At 44.0% G+C, this 17,366-nt stretch overlaps 1 protein-coding gene across 1 annotated transcript in view; it reads left to right on the top strand.

Moving 5' to 3' along the window:
- TNS1 (tensin 1) overlaps positions 1-17,366 on the top strand; it is a 543,368-nt gene that overhangs the window by 483,167 nt on the left and 42,835 nt on the right. Inside the window, 1 exon segment of the mRNA XM_070729764.1 lies at positions 10,139-10,231. Coding sequence (XP_070585865.1) covers positions 10,139-10,231 — 93 coding nt within the window.

A 17,366-nucleotide genomic window follows, 5' to 3' on the forward strand; every position in this document is an offset into this window, starting at 1 on the left:
CTTGAAGTCATGTCACTTCTCATCCAAGAAGCTTCTTCAATTCTGACTGGTTTTTGACAGTTTGCCTTTTGAAAAAGCTCCTGTGGGACAACCATGACCTCAGTGATTGAGAATCTCCATAGACACTCAACTGTAAGGCATGCCATTCATCCAGTGGTGTGCTGGAGTCATCTCACACTGACTTGCAAGAGCCAACTGTTAAAATATTTTTCTGAGCTGTTTAAAAGCAGAGGCTAGCCTCCATGCCTAGTGCACCAGTCAGGTTTCCATGACTCAGAGAACTCCAGATGAACAAACTGATTCATAGCAGTCCTGCCCCTCTACAAACTCTAGCATAGTGATTGAATTTGCAACCAGATCAGCCCAACTACTTGAATAAGTTCATTCTCTTAGTCCGTGCACATTTGGTTTGGATTCTGTTAGCTGTTTCTGCTTTACGTGAAGGCATAACAGCCGAGATCAGAAGCAGATCTCATTTAACTGCTGAAAGATGTTGATGAGAACCTGATCTGAACTTACTTGTTGCATGCCCTCTTTTTCTTCCTCTTCTGATCAAGCATGGTTCTGAGTGACTAATCTTTGGTATCTTGGTGGTGGGTTTTTTAAATTCATTAGCTTTGAACTGTTCTGCCAGTATTTCATCTGGGCAGAGTTAACATGGCTAAGCATGAACAGACATCAAAGAGCCACTAAGCAACTGGGAAAGAGCAAAGATTCCAGAAGGGTAGAAGAACCTTTTCCCTTTAAATAATTGGATTCTTGCTGAACAACCTGAATACTCTCAAATCTCAAAGTGCTGGATGTTAGCATTAACTGTAACCGTGTATATTTTATATAAGACATATTTAAAAAGCTGTCCTTCCTCCTGATACATTGCGAATCATGACATATAAATGTTTAAGTAGTATTAAGATAAGCACAATTCTGAAAAATAAAAGTATTCAGCACATGGATAATTCCCCAGGTTTAATGAGGGTTAAAAAATAAGACCAGGTGTGGAATTTTTCCCCACCCCTTATATTATCTTCTTTCCTAGCATCCTGACATTGTAAGGACCTGGCTCTTTTCCAAGGTTGACCAGGACCCTGAGTGATTCTTGCAAGTTCACACATTCTGATTTTGTGCCAGTCCCCCAAACTAACAGAGATTAATGTAAGATTGCCTGGACTGTGTGATATGCCTGGCTTGCAGCCCATTGCTAGAGCAGAAGTGTCTGGAGGGTCTCCAGACATTCTCTGGGACATTTCTCTGCTATCATTGGTAGAGCATGGTAAATGCGATCAGGACAACCTAGTTTTTACTGAACCCATTCATTGCTTTTCTGTGGCCCATATCCCATGGACTTTTACTTAATGTTTATTAATTCACTAAAACATAATCTCAGATAAGCGTGTGTAAGGCTATAACTTTTATAACACAATCCCTTGCTTGATATGCTTAGGGACAACAACCATTCTGATTCAAGTTAGATAGCTCCCCTTTCCAGATGGGGGTTGCCGCTACTGTTCATATTGGTGCATGCACAACACCATGTCTGCAGCGTGCATATGTGTGTGTGCATCCGAGTGAGATTTTGCTTCTCCGTACTGAAGGAGCGGGTCCAGCAGTCACATGGGTTGCTCATGTCCAATCCGGTGGAACTGAGCCTAGTGTTAAAAAAGCTTGCCGGATCCGCCCCTTCCCCAGAATTCGCTCAGTTCGCATATCCTGCGGTTGTATTGTGATAGCTCGTTCAACATTCTAACACCTTCCCTTCGATCTTTTCCTTCAAAAGTAGTAAGAATTGTTTATCCTTATTTATTTACTTGCACTAATAGCGCCAGCCGTTTGTGGCTCGGCTTTTTTCCTTGGGAGAAGTTGCGGTTTCGTTTCCCCCCGGCTGTTTTTGCCGTTTACGATCCCCGCTGCCGCTTGTGGATTCCTTTAATCCTTTGGCCTGGAGGTCTTGGTGCAAGTATTGATTCATTGATTCATTATTGTATAAAATGTTAAAGGGCTTAAGTAATACCTCCTGCGGAGTGAGACGCTTGTTCTAGTCTCCTGGACTTAGTCGATCGCTTCCCCTTTAAGAATCTATTACGGAGCGATTTTTCGGCGCGAAGGCCTTCGCGCCCTTTTTAAAGTTAGGCCTCTCGTGTTGGCCTCCTGCCAGCCGTGTAGGCCTCAGTCCACCGCGTGGATCCCGGAGTGGGCTTTGGGACGCTCAGGCTTAATTCTCCACCGGCTAAGCCTCCAACCAGAGTGCCTTGGTTACTTTAATTAAAGTTTAGGGAGGCTGGCCACGCTGTATTTGGGGACACGAACTCTGGGTTTGCCCAGATTGCCCTCAAGTCTCAGCAGCTACGAGGCCTCGGAGCAGGATCCATTCCTCTTGGGAAGGCTTTGAAATTCTTCTCCCTAATAATTCAGTTATTTGGCTCAGCCTGGTCTTCTGTTAATTGTCAGACTATGGCTACTTTTCCCAAGAGAGGCACAACAAAAGGTCCCAGAGAGGCCAGGCCTACAGGCGATGAGATTACCAGTATCCCCCAGGCCTCGACCTCCTCTTCTTCAGGGGCCCGCCCCTCGACCAAGGTCACCAGGGCTGAGAAGAGAAGGGACCTAGCCCTACAAAGAATCCATGACAAATCAGCAAAGCGTTTGAAAGTACAGGCCCAAGTACTCAGCAGTCAAGACCCCCCAGAGGCTTCTAGTCTGCCTCCTTCTGGGGTCCCTGTGTTATCTCTGGATGAGCCAAACCTAGACAGACCCCAACCTAACCTATGGGGAATAGGTCCAGAGGAACCAGATATTATTGAAGATTCCCCCCAGCCAGGATCCTCCCAGGCCTTCAGGGATTCTTCTGCCATTCCTGCTGATATTTCTAGTTTACCTCCTGAATTCCAATCTATCTTTTCTGTGTTGTCCAAGGCCATTGATGCTAAATTCTCTACCATCAATGAGCTTCCCCTACCTCCTCCACCTCCTCGTCCCTCCCGCCCCTTGGGTTCTTCCCCAGCGGTTAGAGCTCCTATTCAGGATGATTCAGATTCCTCTCAGGACGAATATGAGGATATGGAGGAGGATGAGGATCCCTTTCAAGGCCTCTCAGATGATGAGGAATCCCAAATAAAGGTTCCTTCTCCAATTACTATTTTTCCTTCTCAATTGTTCAAATCTCTCCTCCTCAAAGCTAGAATTTCTACGGGATTGGCGGCCCAGGAGAAACAGGCCTCCACATCCACTGATCCCCCGGAGGAGAATTTACCTTACTTCACAGAGGAACAGGAGGATAACGAGGTAATTCCTATGCCTAAATTGTTTAAAGATGCCTTACTTAAGCAGTGGGATTTCCCAGCCTCTGGGCTTAATCCCTCAACCAAGGACAGAAAATTGTACAAACTTTCCTCTTCCTATGAGGAGCTCCTATCCTTTCCTAAACCGGATGAACCTGTCAAGATCCTTCACTCGGCAGCTGCTGTGCCAGGCGAAGCAGAGGAAGTCCTCCGCCCAGAGGACAAGCGGATTGAACAAATGCTCAAAAGAGGATTCACCGCAGATTCCTGGGCCATTAAAAGTTCTGCAGCGGCTTCCTTTTTCTCCAGAGCCATGCTTCTGTGGCTTCGCCAACTTCAACAGCATATTCCTCCCGATGACTTGAGAGGTCAACAAGACTTCAACAAGGTCTTTGCAGCTGCTCAGTACGTGGCTGATGCCACTTTACAATCTACTAGATTTTCTGCTAAGTCTATTGCAGCTTCTACAACGGCAAGAAGACTCCTATGGATTCGCCCTTGGCAAGCGGGAGTACGCCAGAAGTGGCAGTTATCTCTGGGACCCTTAAAGCGCGACCTTCTTTTCGGTGATCTTCTGGATCCACTCCTCACGGAAACCACGGACAAGAAGAAAGTTTTGGGTCCAACCACCAAAAAGGCTACCAAAACGCAGTCCTTTCGTCGCCCAGGGCGTCAGCAAGATCAAGCGGCTTCCTATCAGAGATCTCCAGGTCAGTATTTCCCCCGCTTTCGTTCCCAAGGTAGGAACTCCAGGGGCAGAGGTTTTCGCTTCCAAAGGGGAGCGTCCTCTAACAGGGCTTCAAAGAAACCTAGATGGTAATTTTTCCTCAATTCCCATAGGTGGTCGCCTAGCCCATTTCGCCTCTAATTGGCGTCTCACCTCCAAGGACCCCTGGGTCATTGACACGGTTCAAACAGGCCTTCTTTTAGAATTTATTTCTCCCCCCCCGAAACGTTTTATTTCCTGCCCTTCTCCCAGGTCCTCCTCAGATTGTAACCGTATGGAGGAGGCCATTTCCCACTTATTGTCCATCAGAGCCATTCAACCGGTTCCCTCCGGTCAGAAGGGTCTAGGTTTTTATTCCATCCTATTTATGGTTCCAAAATCCTCCGGAGGTTGGAGAGCTATTTTGGATTTAAAGAAGCTGAACCTATTCATCAAATATAGGAAGTTTAAGATGCACTCCTTATCATCTATTTTGGCCGCCATCCACACGGGAGATTTCATGGTCTCTTTAGACCTCACTGAGGCCTACCTCCACATTCCTATAGCCAAATGCCACAGAAAATTTTTACGTTTCTCCTTTCAAGGCAGGCATTTCCAGTATAGGGCGATGCCATTTGGCCTTTCCTCGGCCCCTCGGGTCTTTACAAAGCTCTTGGGGTCCCTGGCGGCCTATATCCGGGCGTCTCCCATTCACATTTTATGTTATCTTGATGATATTTTGATTCATGGGAACTCCCTAGAGAAAGTGAAAACAGCCCTTTCTGTCACCATGTCAGTCCTTCAGGACCATGGATTTTCCATCAACTTTGATAAAAGTCATCTCCAACCTTCCACATCCATCTTACACCTGGGATCCATTATTAATTCAGAATCCTCCCAGGTTTTTCTCTCTCCCGAGAGAAAATTCAGTATAGGGGAGTTAATTTCTTGCATTTTATCTCAACCTTCAGTATCCATAGTATCCCTGTCTTCCCTTTTGGGGAAGATGGTGTCATGCATAGGCATCATTCCCTGGGCTCGCCTTCATGCTAGGGAACTACAGTGGCTCCTATTACCCTTTCAGAGATCGGGGCACAGCAACTCAAGTCGTCGCATTGTCGTCCCACCAATTGTTCGCAGATCCTTCAAGTGGTGGAAGTCTCCAGCCATGGACAAAGGATCCCCGTTCAGGTGCCCGGATCAATTTGTCATCACCACAGATGCCAGTCTATTGGGATGGGGCGCCCACGCCCAGGGGATGATAGCCCAGGGCACGTGGTCCCCGGAGGAGGCTTCCAAGCCAATCAATTGGCTAGAGTTAAGAGCCGTTTCCCTGGCTCTGAAACATTTCTCTCCTCGCATTCCCAACCGGCACGTTCTCATTCTCACCGACAACATTGCCACAAAAAGCCATATCTGCAGGCAGGGGGGCACGAGATCCAAGGCCCTCATGAGGGAGGCCCTCAAGTTAGGCCTTTGGGCGGAAAAACATCTTTGGTCGCTCCTAGCCGACCACATCTCGGGGAGCCTCAACGTCCAGGCGGATTGGCTATCTCGAGCAACGATAGACCCAGGAGAGTGGAACCTCCATCAAGACCTGTTCCATCAAATCAGCCTCAGATTCGGCCTACCAATTCTGGATCTCTTCGCGACCAATGCGAACGCCCAACTCCCCCGCTTCTTTTCCAGATTTCCATCCCCGGGAGCGGAAGCAATCAATGCCCTCCGGAGCCCATGGCCTCCAGGCTTACTTTACGCATTCCCTCCAATTCCAATTCTCCCGGACGTGATTCACAAGGTCCTCACCGAGAGGGCCCGAGTAATCTTAATCGCCCCTCATTGGCCCCGCCGGCCCTGGTTCGCGGATCTCCAACAGTTGTCCGTCCAGGACCCCTGGCGACTCCCCGTTTCGGGGGATATGCTGCGGCAGGGGGCCTTATTCCATCCAGACCCGGAGTGGTTCCACCTCACCGCCTGGCTGTTATCAGGAGAGACTTAGAACTGCGTGGTCACGACCCCGATACAGTGGAGGTCATTTTAAAGGCCAGAAGGGGTTCGACCAATCGAATCTACGACCACACGTGGTCCAAGTTTCACCAGTGGTGTCTACAGGAAGGCCTCTCTCCCCTGTGCATTCCCATACACAGAATCATTTCCTTCCTTATGCAAGGTTTCCATAAAGGACTTTCCACCAGCACCCTCCGGCGTCATCTGGCGGCCATTTCCTCTGTCCTAGGGGGCCCCTGCAGACAGCCTCTCCGTTCCTTCCCAGAAGTTCAGGAATTCCTCAAGGGCATAGCCAACCTCAGACCTTCCAAGGTCCACAGGTATCCATCCTGGGATTTGCCACGGGTTCTCCATTCCCTCACGCAGGCACCATACGAACCCCTAAAATCGGCGTCCCTCAGATACCTATCCTTTAAAGTAGCATTCCTGGTGGCTATTACCTCTGCCCGACGCATTTCGGAGCTGGCTGCCCTCTCAATCAGGCAGGACCTTTGTCAATTTCATCAGGACAAGGTAGTCTTGCGACTGGACCCCACCTTCTTACCCAAGGTCAGTTCCATGTTCCACAGAACTCAGGATATTGTCCTACCCTCCTTCTGCCTCCAACGAGACCATCCCTTGGCAATTAGATGGCACACCCTGGATCTCATTAGAGCGCTGAGAATCTATATCCAACGCACAGGACCCTTTCGGAGGTCAGAAGCACTTTTTATAGCCTATCACCCCAGAGTCATGGGTGCCAAAGTGTCTTCAACAGTAATAGGCCGTTGGATCAGAGGGACTATATCTAAGGCCTATGAGTCGGCCTCCCTCTCAGTTCCAAGGAACATCACAGCGCATTCCACCAGGAGTGCAGCCACCTCGGCCGCTTGGGCGACTCAAGCCCCGTTGGAGGAGGTCTGCAAAGCAGCCACTTGGGCCTCGCCAAATTCCTTCATCAGGCACTACAAGATTGATTCTTACGCTTCAGCGGACGCTGCCTTCGGCAGAAGGGTACTCCAATCCGTTATCTCACACGATAGCAATCTAATCCCACCCTAGGGACCATCTATTGGGTATGTCCCATGTGACTGCTGGACCCGCTCCTTCAGTACGGAGAATAGGCGTTGATTGCTTACCTGAACGCCTCTTCTCGTACGGTGAGCGGGTACAGCAGTCACTTCCCGCCCTTGTATGTGTCTTCCTTACCTTCCTATAACCTTTCTTCCTCTAACAATGAGAGTTGAACACTACAGAGCTTCACAGCTGAGCCTAGTCTATGGATTCGCGAATTCTGGGGAAGGGGCGGATCCGGCAAGCTTTTTTAACACTAGGCTCAGTTCCACCGGATTGGACATGAGCAACCCATGTGACTGCTGTACCCGCTCACCGTACGAGAAGAGGCGTTCAGGTAAGCAATCAACGCCTATTCTGTGCATGAGGGGACATGCGTGTGAGACACATTTCGGCATTTTTATTTTGCTTCTGTGCATGCGCAGAAGCAAAATATTGCCAAAATCTCATGCACATGTGCATTGTCTCTCAAGATTTTGCTTCCTGTGCATACACAGAAGCAAAATCTCATTGCCGAAATGCTCATGCGTATCCTCTTGCAAGATTTTACTTCCTGCACATGCACACATGCGCAGAAGCAAAATCTCACTTGGATGCATGCGTGCGCAACACCGGAGACACAAAGGTGGGCGTGCAGCTCCATTTTTGCTCCCGGTACGACGGTGTCAACCATACCGGTAGGAACCCACTAATGCCCCTTTCCTAACCATGTGCTCCCTAGGTGTGTTAGATTAAAACTCCCCAAATTCCCATACCTCCTAGCCAGGCATTGAAAATTAGAGGCTATAATTTTAGAGGATGTATTGGAGATGAGTATGTAAGAGAAACACCATCTTAAATTATTCTTAGAACGACAGGCCAAAACTTTGAATATTTATGGCTCTATTTGAACTATTTGATGAATATTTATGGCTCTTCTGTGAACTATTTGATGAAGATTTGTCTTCTTCACCAGGCAAACTAAAGTGTCTGAGATTTACAGAGTTTTAGAACAGAAAAGCAATGATATATGCCCTGTTTGAGAATCTGGGCTACCTGGACGTGAACTTGCTTGTTTTCCCTTTGCTCATTGGCCCTTAGCAGCGAATGCTAGCTAGCCAAGCTAATCCATGATGAAATGCAAGCTCTTGGTAACTGGCTTTCCTTTAATGTGCCTGCCTACCTTCCTCTCTCCTCCTGCTGTGAGCCCCTGCCTGGGTGCCCATCTGAAGCCGTAAGTCAGATGATTGCAATTCAAGTCATGAAAAAATGTGTTAAACTCCCCCCATCCAGACAAAAGTTCTTCACTGGTTTGCTTCCATCCAGTTAATTTTTTAAAAAAGAGTTTCAATTAAAAAGTCTGAATGGTTTAGAACTGCCAGCACCAAACACAACCAGCAGTTGAAAGAAATAAGGAAGGCTGGAAAGTACTTTTGTGAGACTTGCTGTTTTAAACACATCTCACATATACATTTGCATCTGTTTCCTTCATTGCTCCTTGCTGCATATCTACTGCGGGTATATATGGAAGAATGGCCTACATGTTGTTCTCCTTTTAGACTGGGAAGACATAAAATCGGATCCACATTGATGTAATTGTGCAAATATTTTGTTGATGTGCATGCTATAAATATAGACTTCTGCAGCTGTGTATATGATGTTGCTATTTATGATATACAATGCCTTCATGAAGTGTTTGTGGTCCCTCTGTCTCATGATCATAATCTTTGCAGATGCCATATCTGCCTTTGGGCAAAAACTGTGACATGAGATGATGTCATCCATTCATTCATCGACATTTTCCAAACCTACTGGTAATGGGAAGGGCAGGCTATGGGCATTTATTGCCAATAATATGTTTGCTTTTTATGGTTCATATCAAGCAAGTAAAGAATAATCTGGAAATGGATAGGTATTGTGTTTTGCATTGTTCTGTAAATTCCTAACCAGCTGCTAATAGGAAGGATACCTAAAAAAACCCATTGAAAGCATTCTGAATTTTTATAAATATGAGAAATGGAAATGAGGATATGTACATTCTCCGGATATATTTTCTGCATAGGAAATTGCAGGTAATTGCAATCCAGGAAAATCAGGTTTGCTTCAGCCCTGTCCTGCTTTGCAATGTTTAGTCTAAATTCCATATCACTAGGACTAAATTGTTGATGGCTGTTGTTTAATGTGCCTAAATATGGAAGAGACCATTGCAATTATATTCTTGGTATTAGAACTAATGTAATATGTAGATGTCAAGCAAAGAGAAGAGATACAAATAACATGGAACCTAGTGGTGCAAACTGCCCGCAGCCTAGATTTCGACCCTGGCAAACACAAGGGTGATTCAGTCTTCTACACTTCTGAGGTCAGTAAAATGAGGACCCAGATTGTTGGGGGGCAATATGTTGACATTGTAAACCACTCAGAGGGTGATGTAAATCACCATGTGGTGTGGTGTATAAGTCTAAGTGCTGTTGTTACTGAAACATTTTTACACTATTAAAACGTGGGGATGCAGATTGCTTTGGATGGGTATAAGTTATGCCCTGCCAAAACTCTTATTGAACTGAGATTGTATAGACACCTAGGTTTTTTTTCTTCCTTATCTCTTTTTTCTATTAGCCATGATGTTAAAGGCAAATATTAAGCAAACAATAGCCTGGGGTGTCTTTTACCAGTTTTGCCAAGAGTCAAAGGTCAGTAGAAGCAGCTGTGCCTGACAGAGACTTTTATCAAAAGTTCATAACCAGCATTGGTGAGATCGTCTTATTAATAAATCTTTACTTCCAATACTTCCAAGAACACTCTTGCTCTTTTGTTATGTTGAATGGTCATCTCAATTGTCTTAGGAATGTACTGTACAGTTTTCTCCAAAAGGAAAGCTGCTCTTTAGCCCAAGGTATTTCTGCAATGAGCGCCAGTTCTCTTGTGGTTTCACAAGGACAACCGCAGTGAGCATTTCCAACAACCCATTTGTTCTTAAAATCATGGTTAGATGTTGCTATACCTTGGTAATTAACATCAAACCAGTGTTTGGCTTTGTTACTAATTAGTCTATTCATTTTCTAGTTTGCTGATTTTTCTCTTGTTTTTTCTTTCTCTTTCTGTATATCTGAAACAGTACGTTCCCCACCAGGACTGGCTAAAACTCCACTTTCAGCACTGGGGCTGAAACCTCACAATCCAGCAGATATTTTTTTGCATCAGACAGGAGGTAAGTGAAAGTATTAACACAATGGAAAAGTTGGTGTAAGAGCAATAAGGCAACGTTTGTTTGTTTGCAGATACAGTGGTACCTCTACCTAAGAATGCCTCTACTTACAAACTTCTAGATAAGAACTTTCTAGATAAGATTTTTTGCCTCTTCTTAAGAACCATTTTCCACTCACAAACCCGAGCCTCTGAAACTGTAACCGGAAAAGGCAGGGAGAAGCCTCCGTGGGGGCCTCTCTAGAAATCTCCTGGGAGGAAACAGGGCCTCCACCCTCCCTGTAGTTTCCCCAGCCACACACATTGCTTCTTCTTACAAACTTTTCTACTTAAGAACTTGGTCACGGAACGAATTAAGTTCGTAAGTAGAGGTACCACTGTATTTCATTACCCAGCTTGGTAACATCAGCAGTGCAAATGAATTTGGGGTTTGTATCCTGTTGTATCTTTATAGTGTCTGGCTTTTCCAGTGTTGGTGGGGATGTTTTCTCCTTGGCATTCCTTCATTAGGGTATTGTTTTCTGCTTGACTGTTTGTCTGGGGTTCATCCCTGTTTATCTGGATGTTGGCTGCTGAAGATGTGTTCTAGTTTTTTAGTTTCCTTCTTAGCTTTTTTATTGTCCTTTTAATAGTGTGTAAATACGGTTCATTTCTGTGTGTTTATTGATGACTGATTCGTCTGAATGCCAAGCTTTCAAAAATTCCTGAGGATTTGGAGGTTTAGCTTGGTGTAGGATGCACATAGTTTCCCAGTTAATCTCACAACCATGAGTTGTGTGATTAAGGAGTTTTCATATTGTCTTCTGACTGCTAGTTTGTACGCATGGACATGCTCTGCTATTTTCTGCCTTTCTGCATGCCTAAATCCTGGACTGGATATTCAGATGCATCAGTTTTGTAGCTGATTGTTTAGTCACATATTCAAGGGAAAGACAAGCCTTTGAAGGAAGTAGCTTATCAGATCCATAGCTTTCAGAACATAAGAGCCATGCCGAATCAGGCCAAAGCCCATCGAGTCCAGCCTTCTGTGTCACACAGTGGCCCACCAAATTGTTCATGGGGATTTTGAGCAGAAAGAGAAGGCAAAACCTTCCCTTTCCCTTGACCCCCAACAAATGGTATCCAGATAAATTACACAAATCCTCCAAGATGCCCTCAGATTAATTAATCTTTTCTGGGTTTTACTTCTTGAGGAGCCTCTTTATGACATAACTAAAATGCAGTTCACATGAAAAAGCAAGGACACTTATTTGCTGGTTTATTTTGTTAATTTATATACCATAGTCTCCCAACTAATAAGAGCCACAAACAATCATGTCTCAAATGAGATCAAAGCAATAGCATGATAATAACAAAAACATTAAAATAATAATAATAATAATATTTATTATTATTATTATTATTACTATTATTATTATTTATTAGATTTGTATGCCACCCCTATCCGAAGACTTGGAGACAATTTAAAAATGATTAGGATTGTTTGACATCAATAATTAACATCTGGCAGAAAAATAAACATAAGTACAATATGGAGGAATGCTAACAAATGTTAACAAAAGATTTTAAAACATGAAAAAGCCTGATAAACTGATTCTGAGAGGGCCTGCCACCAAAAGCCCCTGTTGCCAATTCATCCCAGACAGCCTCTTTCATTACTCATAGAAGGTCCTAACCTGCAGAATGAAACTTAGGTAACAATACAAGGAGGAAGCTGTTTCTTCAAGTACAGTAATACCTCATCTTACGAACTTAATTGGTTCCAGGACGAGGTTCGTAAGGTGAAAAGTTCGTAAGATGAAACAATGTTTCCCATAGGAATCAATGGAAAAGCCAATAATGCGTGCAAGCCGATTAGGAAAATCCAAAACATTAAGGCTTTTTTAAAAAAAGCTGCCGGCAGACGAAGCTGAGGCGAACGGAGTGGGGGGGAGGGAAACCCATGGAGATCCAGAGGGGAGAATGGGGCAGGAAAGAGTGCAGAAAAACGGAGGAAACCCATGGAGATCCAGGGGGGAGAATGGGGCAGGAAAGAGTGCAGAAAAACGGAGGAAACCCATGGAGATCCAGAGGGGAGAATGGGGCAGGAAAGAATGGAGAAAAACGGAAGAAACCCATGGAGATCCAGAGGGGAGAATGGGGCAGGAAAGAATGGAGAAAAACGGAGGAAACCCATGGAGATCCAGAGGGGAGAATGGGGCAGGAAAGAATGGAGAAAAACGGAAGAAACCCATGGAGATCCAGAGGGGAGAATGGGGCAGGAAAGAGTGGAGAAAAACGGAGGAAACCCATGGAGATCCAGAGGGGAGAATGGGGCAGGAAAGAGTGGAGAAAAACGGAGGAAACCCATGGAGATCCAGAGGGGAGAATGGGGCAGAAAAGAGTGGAGAAAAACGGAGGAAACCCATGGAGATCCAGAGGGGAGAATGGGGCAGGAAAGAATGGAGAAAAACGGAGGAAACCCATGGAGATCCAGAGGGGAGAATGGGGCAGGAAAGAATGGAGAAAAACGGAGGAAACCCATGGAGATCCAGAGGGGAGAATGGGGCAGGAAAGAATGGAGAAAAACGGAAGAAACCCATGGAGATCCAGAGGGGAGAATGGGGCAGGAAAGAGTGGAGAAAAACGGAGGAAACCCATGGAGATCCAGAGGGGAGAATGGGGCAGGAAAGAGTGGAGAAAAACGGAGGAAACCCATGGAGATCCAGAGGGGAGAATGGGGTAGGAAAGAGTGGAGAAAAACGGAGGAAACCCATGGAGATCCAGAGGGGAGAATGGGGCAGGAAAGAGTGGAGAAAAACGGAGGAAACCCATGGAGATCCAGAGGGGAGAATGGGGCAGGAAAGAGTGGAGAAAAACGGAGGAAACCCATGGAGATCCAGAGGGGAGAATGGGGCAGAAAAGAGTGGAGAAAAACGGAGGAAACCCATGGAGATCCAGAGGGGAGAATGGGGCAGGACAGAGTGTAGAAAAACGGAGGAAACCCATGGAGATCCAGAGGGGAGAATGGGGCAGGAAAGAGTGGAGAAAAACGGAGGAAACCCATGGAGATCCAGAGGGGAGAATGGGGCAGGAAAGAGTGGAGAAAAACGGAGGAAACCCATGGAGATCCAGAGGGGAGAATGGGGCAGGAAAGAGTGGAGAAAAACGGAGGAAACCCATGGAGATCCAGAGGGGAGAATGGGGCAGGAAAGAGTGGAGAAAAACGGAGGAAACCCATGGAGATCCAGAGGGGAGAATGGGGCAGAAAAGAGTGGAGAAAAACGGAGGAAACCCATGGAGATCCAGAGGGGAGAATGGGGCAGGACAGAGTGGAGAAAAACGGAGGAAACCCATGGAGATCCAGAGGGGAGAATGGGGCAGGACAGAGTGTAGAAAAACGGAGGAAACCCATGGAGATCCAGAGGGGAGAATGGGGCAGGAAAGAGTGGAGAAAAACGGAGGAAACCCATGGAGATCCAGAGGGGAGAATGGGGCAGGAAAGAGTGGAGAAAAACGGAGGAAACCCATGGAGATCCAGAGGGGAGAATGGGGCAGGAAAGAGTGGAGAAAAACGGAGGAAACCCATGGAGATCCAGAGGGAAGAATGGGGCAGGAAAGAGTGGAGAAAAATGGAGGAAACTCATGGAGATCCAGAGGGGAGAATGGGGCAGGACAGGATGGGAAAAAATGGGAGGAACTCAAGTCTGGAGGTGGGGCATCCCAGCGGCCGGCGGCAGGTTCGTAAGGTGAAAAAAGTTCGTAAGAAGAGGCAAAAAAAATCCGAACCCTGGGTTCGTATCTTGAAAAGTTCGTATGACGAGGGGTTCGTATCATGAGGTACCACTGTATTGGCTAAGCTATATAGCAATATGTATGCAAAAACTAGCAGCTTGCATTTGGCATTGAATGCAAGGGGAAATCGATGTAACTGACCTAAAGAAGATGTTAAATGCTCCCAGTAGGATATCCCAGATGGAGCCTTGTTGCTGTTATTTTGCAATTTCCTATTCTTCTTTCAAGGATGTCCCCATGTGGAATCTGTTGCAACCCAATGGTACATCATCTGCATTTGATAATGGGCCTTCCTAACTGTCACATTGATCTGAGTCTTGGAGCAGCATAGGGTCTAAGTTCATCCCAAAAGTTGCTCTTTAGGAAAGAATGTTCCTCTTAAGGATAGAAAAGATTCTCTCAAATTGATTGATGCTTTCCTGACATCAAATCTGTTTGAATCTAATTTCATTTGGAACAGTGGGATTCAGTCAGGAAACTTGTAACATCTGGAATCAATATGAAAATGGCAATTTGTGCTTTGGTAGTTCTTCCTGTCTATGTGAATCTCTCTGATAACAATCTTTGAAAAATGTGCTAAAAGATGCATAAAAACGAATGCATATTATAATTTAAAATGCCTACAAGAATGCACAATTCTGTTTGAATATTATTTAAGGTAAAATAAAGACAAATGTTTGTATACCTTATAAATTCAGGTTGCTAGAATGGAATGGATTATGTAGTAACCAGAGAAGAGGAAAACAAATTTAAGACTTCTGCAACTGCTTTTTAAGGAGATTTGCCTCACCCTATTGTGACAGCTGTCAGTATCGTTTTTGGGCATTGAGTTATTTTTCTCCAATAATAATTTTGCATATTTATGCCTGTCAATTTTTGGAGAGATCCAGAGAGCTAACATAGATACAACCTATTTTAAAAATCAAGTTTCTTCATTATTTTTCTCTGATATCCAGAATTCTAAATCTAAATATTGTGTTTCTGAGTTGGCTAAAGAATAGGGTATAATTTTCTGAAGAAAAGGGAAACTTTAGCCAGAGACGAGCCTCATTGATGGTATATTGTATTTTTTTCATAAAATTATTTTGCAAGCATTCAACACATGTTGTCTAGTGCATATATGGCTCACTTCCATAATAATAACTTGCAGGTTTTCCACTATATACAGTATATACATTATCCTAAGAACATATTTTCTTCAGACCCAGGTATTGCGATACTCCTTACTTTTTAGCAAAAGCTTCCTAATATCAGTCTCTTTCTTATCCTCCTTCCCTTAACCCGCAGAAGTAGATGGGGAAACACTAGTTGAATATGATCAAGGTAAGGAGGGCATTCTTTTCATCGAATTAGAACACTTTAGATGAACTATGGAAAGGATGGAACAATTTTCACATGCTAAGATATCTGGTTGGCTTGCCGTGAGTTATCAAAAAGCTAAACAAAACCAAATGTTCGTCATAGATTCAGTAGTATCGTAGATTGTTCAAGGGTTGCTGTACGTACGTATTAACCTCAATAAATGTTGACAGAGAAATGGCAGGGAAACTATTATTTATCTAAGAGTAGTATTTTCCACTTCCTTGATGTAAACATGAGCAGATTGCTTTTCCGTCTTCTAATGCATTTGCTAGGTAAATATTCTAGTTTTGCTAATCTGAATGTTTTAGTAGGCATCATTTGATCATTTCCTGTTGCAGAGTTAATACTTCTGGTGAATGAACTTCAGTCTTAATTAATATTCCCCACTTAAAATTTTACAGAGAACTCTTCCAGTATCGTTGATTGCAAAGTGACCACTGGATTTCTCGATACATATGCCTGCAGTGAGCTTAGTTATTCCCAACTATCTATGACAGGGGGGTCAAACTTGCAGCGTCATGATGGCATCATGTGACATATCAGAACTCTCCCCCTTTCGCTAAACCAGACATGGGCATGGCCAGCATGTGACGCATCTGGCCTGTGGGCCATGAGTTCGATAGCCCTGAAATACAGTATATACATTATCCTAAGCAACTTTAGGCCTGATTCTGACATTAGCTGGGTAATGTCTTGATCTTTCTGTGAGCCAGCTATGGTATTGGTAGATTAGATGGGCAGTCATACAAGTGGAATGAATGAATGAATGAATGCCCTTTTATGTCCTTATTTACTGGTGGTTGTGGAATGGTTGCCTATGTTACCATCATTGTATGGGACTAACTTGCACAGATGTAGCAGCTGTAACATGGTGAAAGGAACACCCTAAACAAGTAAATCTTCCAAAATTATGGGTCACTTTTTCCAGCAATCTTTGTATTTCATTAAGCAGATCATCAGCTTTAAAGAAACTTAGCACTTATATGTTTAAACACTGAGAATGCTGATAGTGTTAACCAGAGTAATTCAGATATAATCTTATGCAAGTTTACTCATGGTTAAGCCCTATTGTACAGAGCAGCATTTTACTCATCCATTAAATTTTGTTGTTATTCCCTGATTCTTCCACCAAACAATACCACGTTACAAAACAATGGTTACATTTCTTTCTCTTTTTTTTCCATACAAGGTTCCTATTTTTTAAAAATAGTAAAAATAGGAAGTAGGAATAGGAACTTAGCCAACAGTTCATCTTCAGGTGCAGTTTGCCTTAAGGCATCCTGTATTCTCTTAGTTGAGTTCTTATTTAGTTATTCCTCTGCAACTATATAAGGAATCAACATTCTTATTAATTACGGTAGTCTCTTCTTTCACCCCCAAGCAAGGCCACTGCTGGCTTCAAGAAAATCCATATAAACAAAAAGGCAAGGCAAGAATTTACATTTTTAAGAAGTTGTTTAGGACAGAACACAGCTGGGATACAACTTAATCTTTTGGAAAGCAGCTGCATTTTTAGGTATTCCAAATAAACCAAAATAGAATCCTAAATATTTTGTGAACAGGATGTCAGTATCATTATAGATTGTTGAGACAAAAATTATGGAAGTTAGTCAATACTGTTGGTCAGATATATTCAAAAATCATTTGTTATTTTTTTTTCTTTTTAAGATGCCAATCTACACTGAGACACCTAGCAACCTTGGCTAAGACTTTGTTAGTCTAATAACATAATCCAATTTTACCCCTTTTAAAAACCTCCCTATTCATTTTATTTCAGAACAGATGACAATGATAATGGTCATGATGATTAAAATTGTTATGGGCACTTATTCAATAAAATGTGGAGGGACTAACTATCTAATTATGCAATTAAAATGATAACACATGCATAACCACCCAGATGAATTAATAATCACAACAATTTTAAAATACGGTAATAATAGGGACTCCACAAACACACTAACCCCAGAACTTTTTGCAAGGTATAGCATGCTTATCTAAGC

The sequence above is a fragment of the Erythrolamprus reginae genome, chromosome 1 (genome assembly GCF_031021105.1).
Source record: "Erythrolamprus reginae isolate rEryReg1 chromosome 1, rEryReg1.hap1, whole genome shotgun sequence".
In the NCBI taxonomy this organism is placed as follows: Eukaryota; Metazoa; Chordata; class Lepidosauria; order Squamata; family Dipsadidae; genus Erythrolamprus; species Erythrolamprus reginae.